The sequence below is a fragment of the Mugil cephalus genome, chromosome 5 (assembly GCF_022458985.1).
Source record: "Mugil cephalus isolate CIBA_MC_2020 chromosome 5, CIBA_Mcephalus_1.1, whole genome shotgun sequence".
Classification (NCBI taxonomy): Eukaryota; Metazoa; Chordata; class Actinopteri; order Mugiliformes; family Mugilidae; genus Mugil; species Mugil cephalus.
In genome coordinates, this window is record NC_061774.1 from 24,245,614 (window position 1) to 24,259,443 (window position 13,830).

The 13,830-nt window shown below is 42.9% G+C and overlaps 1 protein-coding gene across 18 annotated transcripts in view; it reads right to left on the reverse strand.

Moving 5' to 3' along the window:
- Positions 1 to 13,830, reverse strand: part of LOC125007843 (LIM and calponin homology domains-containing protein 1-like) — a 103,374-nt gene that overhangs the window by 10,242 nt on the left and 79,302 nt on the right. For 10 of the 18 annotated variants that reach the window (XM_047584691.1, XM_047584684.1, XM_047584687.1 and 7 more), the window contains 12 exons: positions 12,613 to 12,966; positions 11,413 to 11,448; positions 9,534 to 9,660; positions 9,247 to 9,404; positions 7,783 to 8,269; positions 5,259 to 5,570; positions 4,948 to 5,035; positions 4,356 to 4,471; positions 4,186 to 4,273; positions 2,984 to 3,058; positions 2,406 to 2,434; positions 1,637 to 1,750 (listed from right to left, as the gene is read on the reverse strand). In XM_047584691.1, the coding sequence (XP_047440647.1) occupies positions 1,637 to 1,750; positions 2,406 to 2,434; positions 2,984 to 3,058; positions 4,186 to 4,273; positions 4,356 to 4,471; positions 4,948 to 5,035; positions 5,259 to 5,570; positions 7,783 to 8,269; positions 9,247 to 9,404; positions 9,534 to 9,660; positions 11,413 to 11,448; positions 12,613 to 12,966 (1,984 nt within the window). The remainder of the gene's footprint in view (positions 1 to 1,636; positions 1,751 to 2,405; positions 2,435 to 2,983; positions 3,059 to 4,185; positions 4,274 to 4,355; positions 4,472 to 4,947; positions 5,036 to 5,258; positions 5,571 to 7,782; positions 8,270 to 9,246; positions 9,405 to 9,533; positions 9,661 to 11,412; positions 11,449 to 12,612; positions 12,967 to 13,830) is intronic. The other 8 variants (XM_047584700.1, XM_047584698.1, XM_047584692.1 and 5 more) reach the window with 6 other exon arrangements.

Here is a 13,830-nt window from a genome sequence, read left to right on the forward strand (position 1 = left end):
CACTACAGGCGAGTACAGTGAGGCTGTTTTTAAAAATATGCAGACCTGAGATGCACTTGTTATTGGCTGAGGAGGGAGAGGGTGATTTGGGCAGCAGCAACAGCAGCAACCTTGGATTAAAAAAACAAAAAAAACAAAAAAAACAAAAAGACCTTGCCTCTGTATGTGCATGAGATGGAGCCAGTGAGTGAGGGAATAAAAAACCAAAACAGAGGTTTTCCCACTGCACAAAATCGCCATCTAGTGGTTAAAGTGCGTATATAGGTAGTCGAGGGGGGGCACATGTAGCAGTGGGTGTGCTCGATACAACACAAACATGGAGGCAAGCCTTGGAAGTAGCAATGGGATGTGGTTAATTTTTTCTGGCTGGAAGCTGAGCAAACCAGCGACTGTCACACAGAAGCTGCTGTGCAAGTGTTGAGTTTTGGATTCATTTTCATAAGGGTTTGTTAAGAAGCTTAGGATCACACGTCCAATGTGAGATTTCCAGACATGTAGGTTTCAGATAATCTTTATCGGTATTTAGTATGTCAGCACTTAGTTAGGGTCGACTTTAGGCTGATAAATACGGAGGAGAAAATATCTAAAGAATAAAGCCAAAACAAAGGCCAAGGATTTTTTTTTTTTACTTGAAAACTCAACCAATTAATCCTTATGGAATGAATTTACGCACTGACTTATATGCAACAAACCAACCGTGATCCTCCTGCTATATGGACGTTGCTTAAACACTAATTTGGTTTGCTGTACCCACTGAGGAGCATGCAAATTAACTTAAAGTCTGCAGAATAAAGAAAGTAGCATCTTAGCAGTTTTAGCTGAGGTTTACCTCAACCGATGATTTGTTGCTGCCTTCAGACATGTTCTAATTGTGTTACCTTCAGTGGAAGCTTCTGATAATCTCAGAGCTCATGAGTTGTATATATAACCATAGACTGCATAAATATGGACGTCCTACTCCTCTAAAGTGAAGCAAGTAGAGTTCCCCCTGGTGTCTGGCTGCAGTATAGTTCATAAGCCATGTTAGTGAATGGGACTAAAACACTAAAATACGCATCAAATAAAACATTTCCAATGATGGTTTCTGTCATTTTCGGTAGTTAATATAATGTTGATGCATGTTCAGGTGTCAATTTATTTTAGTCAGTTACTTGAAGCTATAGAAACAGGATGGGACATAATGGCGACCAACAGTTGCCATGCCAACCGCTCCATAAGGCGGTGCTGTGGGACTGAGAGAGTTGAAATAAATAAATAAATAAATAATTACAGTGTATAATTCAACATTTTCTTGCAACTCGGACCGCACTGATCAGAAACCAAAGTTGCAAGATGGCGCCGCCCGTATCCCCGGGAAAATAACATCAGTTTGACCAACGCAAGCAAGTGGGGACACATATTTATAGAGTCTATGGCTGGAACCATTAGCTCAAGTCTTTGAAGGCAGCATCTTTCCCTGGAATTTCCCTGTGCATGCAGCTCCTAAAATAAAAAAAAAAAGTATATTCCCTCTAAAGGTTCCCACTTCTGGTGCCTTGCTCTGCCACCTGAGCTCCATAACAAACCGGACCCCGCTAACACCGCAAACCCATGCGCCATGCTTTTTTTTTTAAACCCTTGGAGGTATACTGTGTACCTGCAGCATGCGCTCCTGCTCTTGCTGCCACCTTTCCTGACGCTTTCGCTCCTCATCCGGGTCCCAAGACCAGCGGTCACCCCGCTTGGCCTGGGGCAACACCGGGACTGACACCTGATAGACCCCAACACACACACACACACACACACACAAACACACACACACACATACACACAAACAAACACATGCACAAACACATACAAATAATTCATGCACGCAGTCACGCCCGTTCACACACACAAAATTGACACCAGTGTGCACACGCACATCCACCACCAAAAAAAAAAAGAAGAAGAAGAAGAGAAGGGAGGAGACAGAAATAGTTGGTCTACCACAACAGCACTACTCCAATGCTAGCCAAAGGACTCCTACTAAGGAGAGAGGAGACAGAGAAAGAGAGAGATGAGCTTAAATGAAGAAAAAAAAACAAAAAACAAAAGCAGTCTCGGCCATTGACTACAGCAGCCTCGTCTGGCATGCTACATCGACAGCTCTATGTGTCGTATAATAATAATAAGATGCAGAGGTTTGAGCTAAAACTGAGTGAGAAACAAATGACTTCATGGGACCGGTGATAAATTCTTATTTGTGAAGGTTAAACATTTAATGTTGTAAAATTGCGCAGCAGATGAAAGATTCTCTATTTATTTTCTTTCTTTTACAGGAGATTTTAAAAAAAAATCTTACCTGCAGAATTAAATAAACTAAACACATGATACCCAGTGAACAGCAGGAGATGAGAACTTTTTATAGTAATTTTACTACTCACGTTTCCACGATGATCCTTCTCTGCGTCCTCTGCAAAGCAAGAGCAAAGCAAGAATTAAAATGCAATAAGAGCAAATGTTTCAGCTACGACCTGATCACACTAAATCACTAGGATGAGATCATGGCAGCATGTTGAAGGCTGGTTTGACAACCTGAGGAGTAAAAATGCCAATGACAGAAAACAAAGACAGACATGAGAGACTGGAAAAAGTCCACCACGAACAACAGGATACATCAAGAGTTAATAAGTTGTGTTTATGTTTAAACTGACACTCTGGGTGTCAGTGATCATAATGTTAAGGCGGATCAGGGCAGATGCTGTTGCTTTTAGTGGACTGACAAGTTATGTGAAGCACATTGAGGCAAAGGTGAGTATTTACAATGAATCACATCAAAGTCAGGCTTATTTCTGCATTTGTTTCATTCTGCACAGTCGCAACACAAATGAAAATAAAAAACACATTCAAAACAGAGAAAAATGTTTCACAAATCATCTGGAATGAGGCAATAAAAGAAGGGATGGGGTGGACGGGGGTGCTGGAGGGCAGAAGCATAATGGCCACGAATGGAGGGCGTTACCTGGCGAGGCGAAGAACTCCGAGCGTAACTTAGGGTTGCTGGTTGGCAGCGGGGACTTGACACTGTTTGCAAACTCTACAGCGAAATGAAAAAAAAAATATGTGGGTGGAAGGAATAACAGGGAAGTCGGGGGAAGAAGGGGCATCGAGGAGGGGAAACGGTGAAGGATAGACAAGACCAGACAAACCAGGAGCTGGAGTGGACACTCAGTGCGTTTACATGCACAGCTTTCTGAATACGGTCCTTGTCTCAGTTTACATGCAATAACTAACAGGAACGTGTCCTCCTCCTCTACACTAGGTGGCGATATGTGTCTTGTCGACGGGTTAATATGGCCCCCTTTCCAGTTCACTATTATTAATAGTTCAGCTTTTTTAATCTTGTGCATAATGTACACGTTACTTATGGTGCAGATAAGATGGCGCCATCCCTCAGGTGGTTATTCTACCGGCTCTGTTTACCTTCTTCTTCTTCTGTGACCAGCTTTCTTGGATGTTTTTGTTCAAGGGTCATACACCAGTGCAGCGTTTGTGTCTGATTAAGGCGTATACACAGCGGAGAAAATCGATTTCCAGGTGCATTACCTGGGACTCTTAATCGGATAAGGAGAACTCTGATCGGAGTAAAGTGTTTACATGAACTGAAGTTGTCCAGTTAAAGTCGGATTAAGACAATAATTTATTTTTGTTTCACGTGCATGTAAACGCACTGACTGACAGAATTAGAGACGTTAAAGAGGGAAATACTTTGCTCCAGTGACACTGTACGTGGACTGTATCCGGATTAGCAAGTATAAGAAACTTCAGAAAGGTTGCAGTCCAGATCTAATAACAACAAATTTCTATGTTGCTACAATTTAAATCCTTACTTGAGCTAAAAAAGTCAAAATAAAAACCAGACAAAGTGTTTTCTCAAGGCCTGTATGTCTGTCACCTCTGTGAACTGTTAGTGCAAACTGGAATCATTATCAAGTCAGGAAATTAGTAAGAAATTCCACAAGACACTTTGTGGTTCATGGTGGTCCCAGATTTTCGAAGGCCTTTTCAAAATACAACAGCAGAACAGAAAAAGAGCCACGCTCACAGGCAAATAAAGGAAAACAGCCACCAAGAGGGATTTTGCAAATCAAGCTCAGAAATCAAGCACGTATGGAAAAGAAGCCGCTAGCGTGATGTAACTTGATGCCTGACGTGTCATTTCACCTGCAGTCGTGTCCCTTGGTGGGTGATATCCAAAAGATCCTCCCGGTGCAGATGAACTCTGTGACCACTCGCAACTGGAAACTCTTGTCTGCAGGGACATTAACAGTTATCAGTTGGATGCACGGCTGATTGCTGGAATTTGGACGAACTTGAGCGACAAAAAGCGTTACCTGAGAAATGTGCGCATCAGCTACTGGCTGACTCTGCTGTGTGTTGACCCCAGACTGAACAAGACTGAAGAAGGTTTCACTGGATGGTTCAGTCTTTTCTTGATCTTGTTTGACTTCTGAAAGTAAACACAAAATATTTACTGATCACATTTATTCTATTTCTTTTTTTTAATTATTTTTACAGAGAGAAAATTGTGTATTCCTGACTCATTACTGCAGCGGAAATTACATTTTCCTTTTCCCATAACAACCTAATTTTCGATAAAAGGATAATTTTAGCTTTTCTGTCTCAATTTAAGGGAGAATCCTTTTACTGGTAGCCATTTTCTTTCTTTCTTTTTTTTAACTTAATGTTTATTTTATTTTCCATTGCCACAGAATATAACCTCCGCATTTAGTCAAAAAACATTAAATACAATACAATTCACAAATGTACAAACATTCAAAACAGAGAAATAAAGAAAAAACAATTGATTTTAAACAAGTAAACAAACAAAACACATGCATTCAAGATAAATTACAACAACCCATGAAATGCAATAAAGAATAATCTACTATAAAAGCCACCACTAGGTGTCAGTGTGGCTCAGACCTGCAGGTGGAGGCGGCTGAGCTGCAGCCTTTTCTTCCTGTGGAGCAGCTGCTGTCTTCACAAAGGTTTCCTCTGGCTTCTGCAGCTCCTGTAAGAGTCACATGATGGTTTTCTCTAAAGATCCAGGCACCAACATTAAATGAACAAGTTTCGTTTTCACACTATATAAAATATTAAATGCAAAGACTGAAATTGTAATTATCATCAGTCAAAAAAAATCTGTGCAGCATCAATTAGATCTCCACTAAATGCTTTAAGAAGAGGAAGGGAAGTGAATCAACAGCTATAAAATAATTTAATAAGCTTCTTACGGTTGGAAGTGATGTGGGCCGACTGGGTGGTGTCGAATGCTCGACGGCCTTCTCTCCTCGTACGTCTTCAGAAGCTGCCTCTGTGCCGCCGTCCTTGGACCCGGACGTTGGACTTCCACCTGCTCCAGAGGACGAGACGTGAACGGTGTGAGCCGGCGAGGCTGCCGCCGACGACGGAGCGTCCACGGAGCCGTTTCTGCTTTTCGAAGGGGAAGCCTCGAAGTGAGGAGGAGATTCTCTCCCTTGACTTTCAGGCGTGGTGGGAACGTCGGTGTTTCCCGCGTCGCCGTTTACCCGCAGCAAGACATCAGCCTACGTCAACAGACAACATGGTTTGATGTTTGCGTTACTGCGTGTAGTCTGTATACACTGTAGATCATAGGTTTTTATACGTCACAGCATCAGTTTGGGGTCCTTGGCCTAAAAAACGTTGAAGACTCCTGATGTAGATCGACTAAAAGAACTGGATAATGCATCTAAGACCGAATTAAATGTCCAAAAATCTGCATCATTATAAACTAAATACTGAAGCTCCTGTACTTAACAGTCGGTGCATGTTTGTCTAGATTAATGAGGAAAGATTTCAGGCCCATTAATTGATTAACCTTATTGTTAAAATTTTCGCTCATTCTTTGCCAAAATATCTGGAGGAATAAATTAACTGGTTTCCAGCTATAATTAAGATGCTCCAGCTCAACAATGAACAACATTAGAAAACAAAAAAAAAACAAACGATACCAAAGCACTCTCATCTTAGAAAACAGTAAAATGCCTTTAATACATTAAAGCAGTTCTGGCTCAGGGCCTTCATCAGGAAGTGAATGGATCACTACATCACTGGCTTCCAAAGCACCTCTCTACTCTACCTCCTCCCTCACATTCAGTTTAAGGTCCAGCAAACTTCTCAAACTCAATATCTCCAAAGCCTGCACCGTCTTAGGACGCATATGACTGGGACACCTTAAACTCACTGTCTTTAAACAAAACTTGCAACAATTAGCAGTCGACTGTTGCACCTGCTGAGTATTTGTCACTCACGCACCGCACTGTTATTATTGTAATATACTTGATTATAACTGTCGTTATTTCTGTAAATTATATAATTTACCCATACTTTCAATAATGATGTTTAGTTATTTTGGTAAGATCCTTTAAGATCTAAACATTGCTTAAAAAAAATTACCGTAAATCACTGATGGACAAAATTCAAGGTGTGGATAAGTGGGGAAGTTGCACTTTATGAAAAAAAGGCTGTCATTACGGTAATGATGATGCACTGCTGCAGCCCCAGGAAGAGAGACTTGTTTGGAGGAATTTTTTGGTAAAAACGAAGTTAGTTGTCACGAAGGTCTTCCAAAAGCACAACTTCCCAGTGTTCAGCCACACTTTGAATGTTGTTAATAGAACAAACCGCTGTGAGTTACGGTAATTTAAAAGCAGCTGGCGCTCAGGCTTTTTAAGGGTTAAAATACACAAAATGAATGTTTTTGCGTTGCCTGTAATTTATTAAAGGCATTTCACTTGTTTTCTAAGACGAGCGCCTTGGTCTCATTTGTTTTCCAGTGTTTTCGCCCTTAACCAAAGAGCCCCATCTTCAGTAACTTAGTTCACAGTTCCAGGCTCTTACTTCTGCAACTTTTTTTAATGAACAACATTAACTGATGACAAATACGAATTTAAAATAAACTTTGCCCAAGAAAACTCATTAGTGCTCGTTAGGAGCCTCTCTCCTCCGTTAGTTATTAGCCGGCCTCCGTGACAAAGAGGCACTAATATATGTGCGAGGAGCTGCTAGCGAGCGGTAACTTAAGACGCTGTGGTGTAGTCGGGTGAATGCAGGCTCTCAGTCCGCCCCCCCACCCTCCATTTCCAAACCACCACTCCGACGCCTCCACCTTCTCATCCCTCGCCTCGCAGCCTGTGTGTGGGCCCTCTTTGTCCACCGGGAGCCCACTTCACATTGAGAGGGGTCCTACTTGTCAACTTCTTAAGTCAATAGGAAACAGAGGGCTCCTTTCAAACCCGGACTCAGTGCTCAGGCTCCTGACAAGAAATTCCAGAAAAGCGCTGTGCTCCATTTGGTCTGATAATAACCCAACCCCTCCCTCCTCGACCCAACGCCACAACACAGGATCTCATTTTAAATATTTCCCATTTGGCAATTTTTTCCAGAAGAAAAAAGCAAATGGATCCTGTTGAGGGCACTTTGAGCTAAATTGAAACATTACATGCTTCTTCTTCTTCTTCTTCTTCTTTCGGGGAGGGGAAGTCTCGTGTTTTGCTGCAAACCAGGCGGCTCGTCACCATGGCAGTGCTGTGGCATTCGAATGTAAATGCCAAGAGAGCTGGAGGGGGATTTACCCACCGCGAGGGCAGACGCTACTGGGAAGCAACGCATGTGAAGTGGTGAAGGTTCAAAACAAGAGTGACACTGTCAGTCCAGCGGGTATTAAAACTAGATCACGTCTCACTATGAAAGAAGAAGAAGAGATTTTTATTAAAGTGAAGAAGAGAAACGTCTCACCTTGTTATTCAAAGCGTCGGCTGCTGCGGGTCGGGACTGGAAGTAAGGCTTGGGTGTCAGCAAAGGCACCGGTTTGGGCGAAAGGGCTCTGGTCGACGGCGGCTCGGACGAGCGGGAGCGTATCTGAGGCCGCTGGTGTGAGGACGAGTCTCTGGGGAACTCCTCGATTCGCGCCTCCAGCGTGGACGTGAACTTGGGAGTCGGGGCGGACTGCTGGCGCAGGTACCTCAGGGGCCCGTTGGGGTCCAGGTCGAAGGGCTCCGGGGTCGTGGGGGAGGCCGACAGGGAGAGGGAGAGGGGGAAGGGCGAGCCGGGGAAGGAGGGGTCGGCCGACACGCTGCGGTCCAGGAGCTTGGGAAGCTGCAGGCGTTCCAGGACGGCCTCGCTGATGGAGAAGCGCTGGGCGTAGCGCTGGAGGATGAAGGACGCTTCCTCGGGGGTTCTGGCTCTTCTGTACGCCTGACGCAACTCCTCCTCACGCCGCTCCCTAGAAAAGAAAGGATACGGCTTAAATTACTGAAATGTTGGCTTTTAATGTAACCAGTAGTTGGGCTGTGGTCACATGTACAGGAAATAAAGCTACTTATAGCTCAAAAACATTCACTTTGTCTTCTTTAAACTTTCAGTAATGGTGTTTGATTCTTTTGGTAAAGAATTTTAAATACCTGACATGTTTTAACTGTCAGCTACAGCAAATTTCAACAGGGGGTCAGCAGAGGTACTGCGGGGGGGGGGCACAAAATCTTTGGTTGATTGGACATTTTTTTATATATATTTTATTAAATTTTCCCCCACAAACTTAAAGAGATCCTATTCAGCTCCCAGGTGAAATCCCATGTTTGTCAGGTATGTTTATGTTTACAGCAGCTGTTACACATGTTTGAAACTAAAAAAATGAATATTTGAACCTGTGCATTACTGGAATAGCTTAACATTGAATGCAAAATGATGATGCTAATAACACTTATAAATAGCATTAGGCTGAGTTTAATATAGAACACATACACATATAGTAGGTAGGGGGTCCCTACTTAATGTCTGCAGGAGGAAAACCTTTTTAAAATGACACGTCACTTCTACCACATGACGCCTCTGAAGAAGAAGACTGCAGGTGACACTTAAAACATGTCAGGTATATTATAAAATCCGCTTTGTCTCAACAAAAGAATCAAACACCATTGAAGCTATTTAATTTGATCCAGCTCTACAGTCGCTCACTCATCCAGATCTGCTCGTCCTCTTTGGGTTTTTCTCTAAGGGGGACCTATTTTAAGTGAACTCCGGGAGGAGTTGCCGTCACCTTTGTTCTCACCGACAGGAATTACAAGAACGTTCAATTCTATTCTCTGAGAATGACCCATTTTTTTTTTTTTTATATGTACTTCACATATAATCTTTGCCTTTTTTCCCTCCCTGGAATACCACTCAAAGTTGTACTTATCGTGCTTTGTGGATGTCACCTACTTGTCCTCTACTATCTCTCTGTAGGTCTTGATGCTTCTCCTCCTGTGTGACATGCAGGGGTTCCCTGTCAGCAACTGCTCCATCATCTTCCTCTCCTCCTCTTTCTTGATCAGGTCCTGGGAAATACTCCTCCTCCGGTTTTTCCAGCGGGCCAGATCCTGACATGCACACAAACCGATCGCACACCACAGGGCATGTTTGACAATCTTATGATCCAATGGGGACAAGAACTAAAAGATGTGGCGTTAAAATCAATCCAAAAACTCTGGGAAGTCTGAGACACTCACGTCCTGCCAGTGATCCTCCTCCTCCTTCATTTGGTTGTACTGGTTGTGCATCAGCTCGTGACGCACCTGGCTGTGCGGCTGCAGCGCGGCCTCTTCCTCACCACGCATGTCGATCATACTTACGCTCCTGGGGAGGAGAGAGGCAAAGAACGTGGACAATGAAAAACACAAACTGATTCAAGTCATTTACCCCGTAGTACACAAAGTTAATTAGTCAATTAAGCCCTTTTTGTCTATAAATTTATAATTTCGGTCATTTTTTTGAATAAACTTGTAAAACAGATACTCTGACATTTTTAAAGCAGTTAAACTAAAACATATCATTCGCAAAATTCAAAATTCTACCACAATAAAATGAGCATTGGTGTACAGCCTGTAACTATAGGTACAAAAACAGATGTAAGAAAACACAGATATAAAAAAATCACATAATTTGTGAAGGACCCAAGAAAGGTAATCTCATTCTGACCCCCCAAAAAAGTAGGTTTAAGATTTAAAAACCAGCATAACACAGTAAAAAAAAAAAAAAGATCGCACAAACCTTCCTCTTCAACAAAATAAAACAATCTAGTTCGTTCTTCTTCTCGATCCCAGAACATTTCAAACATTCATTCAAACAAAAACCACATTACAGCACAATTTCAAAGTGCAGACACGTGTTTGTTAAGCTTTTAGTAGAATTCTGTTGTTCAACAACCACTATGATAATCACACAGTCACAGACGTGTTACAGAAAGGTTTGTATTCGTTCAGTCAGTAATGTTAAAGCATTCATTGTTATGCATCAGATACGACGGAGCGGTGCAGCTTTCTCGTTGTTAGGGGCATGCAGCTGTGTTGGGTGTTCATCGCAGGCCCAGGACGTCATTCCCTGCTCGTTAACGTCCTAATTGCTTCTGTTTTAAGACTCAGAAAAAACTGACGCGCTGCCAACATATAAAAGGTCATTAGATTTAAAAAGGAAGGAAGAAATAGCTTTCTTTGTTACTGTGCGGTCTGCAGAAAGAAAGCTACACCGGGCTGAAAAGTGCAGCCTCTAATGTGGCTAAACGAGCGTCTGCTCCTGTGATTAAAGCTTTTAAACAAACAGACGTCTGAGTCATCTTCAGGTTCTTTCTGGCGTCATGACAAGCGGCGCTTTTTTTTGCATCTACTTTTAGCAGCGAAGATAAATATGAACTTTTTTTTTTCCCATGTGTTTCATGAGGCTTTGGCGGGGTGGATTGTGATGTGGTGGTTGTGTTACATGACACGTGCAGCTGGCAGAAGCGCCGAGGATGAGTTTAGTGAGTCGCCACAGTCGCAGGCCTGCGAGCGCTTTGGCTAAATCGGAGAGAAGTGGATTGATGCCAGGCAAAGACAAAAAAAAAAATAAATAAATAAAAAGCACAGCCGGGAGGTTTGCTGTTCACTGAAGCTGCACTTTCATCATGAGTGTAAGTGAATAAGATAAAAATCAAGGACACGGTTTAGCTTTTATTTAAATCTACGAGATGCAAGGAGGAAAATCTGCTCATGTTCTTCTATGTTTTCCATGTAATATATAATTCTGATTGTGTGATATCTCAATTCACAAGTAGGAGTATAATCAATGACATTTGGTAGGAAACTGCACCAGCACATGAAGGTTAATCCTTATGGCGGCTGAAGATGAACAATTCCTACTACTTTATAAATGTCACAAGACGGTCTACTAACTAAACTAACCCCCAAAAGTTTTCATGTCTTAATGTCTGAATTGGTCTTTTCAGATTTTCCCACTTGCATGAAAAAAATTCCAGCGCTAACGGATTAATCGAGCCGGCGTTTGGTTTTTAGTGCAGAGCAGGAGCCGTGCCAGGCAGCAGAGCTTCTGGGTTTTTTCCGAAAATCAACTTACTGTGGATCATCTGACACACTATCTGTGTGGCTGAATCTACAGAAGGCGGAAGGCATGGAGAGAGAAAGCACAAATGAGCACGAATGAGCACAACAGTGAAGAGAGACAGAACATGTCACGTAGACTCGTGGAAACATTAAAAACACATCGATGGAACATTTGACCGTTTGTGAAATGATCACAGTGAGTTAGTTTATGAGCTTTAAACAATTTGGGTGTTTTTTTTTGTGCTTGTGTGTGTGTGTGCACTGATGTATTTGTCAGCTCCCTGGTTAAATTGTAAACCTCACACCAAACACAAGGGGGCAGTCTCATCCAAAACACAGCCTGAGCTCAAGTTTACTGCAGCACTGTAAACAAAAACACTGCTGGCCTACAAAGGGATAAAAAATGATTTTAAAGCAGCACGCAATAAACTATTTAAAAAGCACATGCATATTTAATTACACTGCATAAAATAAAACTACATCAAGCATATGGCTCTTTTTTTTTTTTTAGTCTGTGGCTGCTACCACTTGTAGGTTTGACCATAACCACAAATGTCTTCTCATTTTTTTTTTTTTGACATTGTGACGTTGGAGAGGCGTAAGAGAGTGTGGCCAGCGGTTTGCATCCCACAGGAGAAACAGGAGCCTATACTAACAGAAAGCTTCCTAAATCCAGTTTAGATCAGTTGTTTTCTTAGATATTTGCCATGTGTTACGTTGCAGGAAAGCATCTACTAAGCGTATGCTTTTTGGTATAAAGGCGGCTGCTTTGGTTATGCATTTAAGCAAAAGTCAAGACACAATAGAATAGTAGAAGCTACTTCAGTATGCATTCAGTGGTATACGCAGAAAAAAAGGTTAAAAAAAATCATATGTAAGTCGTCACTGGTGATATTTCTCTGCAAACTATGGTCATGCATCAATAAAAGACCACATTCTTAAAATTTTCTTCTTCTGAAAAAGGCAAAGAAATAAGAAAATGCTACATATTTTCCATGCATTCTGTGCACAACAACAGATTTTAAGTCAGTTTGCATTCATGTAAAATAATAATAAAAAAAAATGTCATGCAGTCTTCAGGTAGTTTACATTCCATCATCCAAAAAGAAGCATGGCAGTCGCAGGTCAAGATCCGTTAACTTTAAACCGAGCGCTAGGCCGAGGCGGTAAGATTTTCACTAAGTGTGGTGTGGTTGCTGGAGAAAAAGCTCACGTTGCTGGATGCCTGCTGTCCACCCAAGCTGTTCCTTCTTCCCTGTCACTCAGTGTCCTGGCTGTTCCTGCTGAAGTGGGCGCCGGAAAGAAGCCGGAGGGACTCGGGGCGGCGGCGTATTTGGGCGAGGTCGGCACCCGGCAGACCGGCTTATCGTCCCCCTCTGCGTCCGCGACTACCGCCGGAGAGCCCGCCGCCCTTCTCCTCGCCCCCTCATCCTCCAGGTTTGTCAGGGGCGAGTGCTTCCCGGCCGCGTTAACGGGACTCGTCGCGACCGCCGAGGCCGCCGCGGCATTTACCGCCAGAGTCGTGGAATGGTGGAAAAGTTCCTCTGAGCACGAGCGAGACGGAGTACTGCAGAAAGCAAAGCAAACTGAAGCATTCTGCTGCCTGGTTATCATCCTATATCATCAGACAGCATTCCTCTAGCGGAGCCCAAATGGAGGCTTTTGAAGACATAAATCTGAGAAAATAGCACATGGTCACAAATCCTCTCAGAGCAGGCTGGATGTGAAAACAAATTGGGAGTTACAAAGTCAAAGCAGAATTCACCGAGCGCTGCGCTGTTTATCATCCCGTGATGAAGGGATACTTTCTGGGAGGCTTATTATTGGACTGTAAATTCCCAGAATGCATGGCAGGGAGCGAGAGACTGGCCAGCTGCCGGCAGTGAAAGGGCCAGGCCCTCAGTCCCAGTCTGCTCAGGGTCAGGGAAGGAAGAAGGCCTCATTTCCTTACATCCTGAGGGTGGGTCGCACGTTCATGTTCCCTGCGAGTGTTTAATTGTGTTCACACATACAGAACATTTTTGTGTCAGTGTGTGTGTGTGTGTGTGTGGGCTTGTACTTGAAAGTGCATTGAGTTGTGTTCCTGGGCTTTGATGGTAGATTTTAAAGGTCAAGCGTGACATAAGAGGAAAGTAAAAGCCTATCAATTGTTTATGGGTTCTGCGCATGTTTTGATATTCTGCTAAATATCCAGTTAAATTAACGTCTACTTCACCACCACAGGACTGGATGTGAGCGCTACTCAGCTTCAAACAGATAGTCAAATGATCAAAAGATGTTTTCATTGCATTTAAATGTTGACATTTCGACTTCTGTACCGCCCGAGCCAGTAAAAACTGGAATCTGGGAGGTGCGACTCCTAAAAACTCCCCAACAAGACTGTGAATGAATCGTCGGCTTGGCTGAGGCAAAACACCGGATAAGGCTGGAT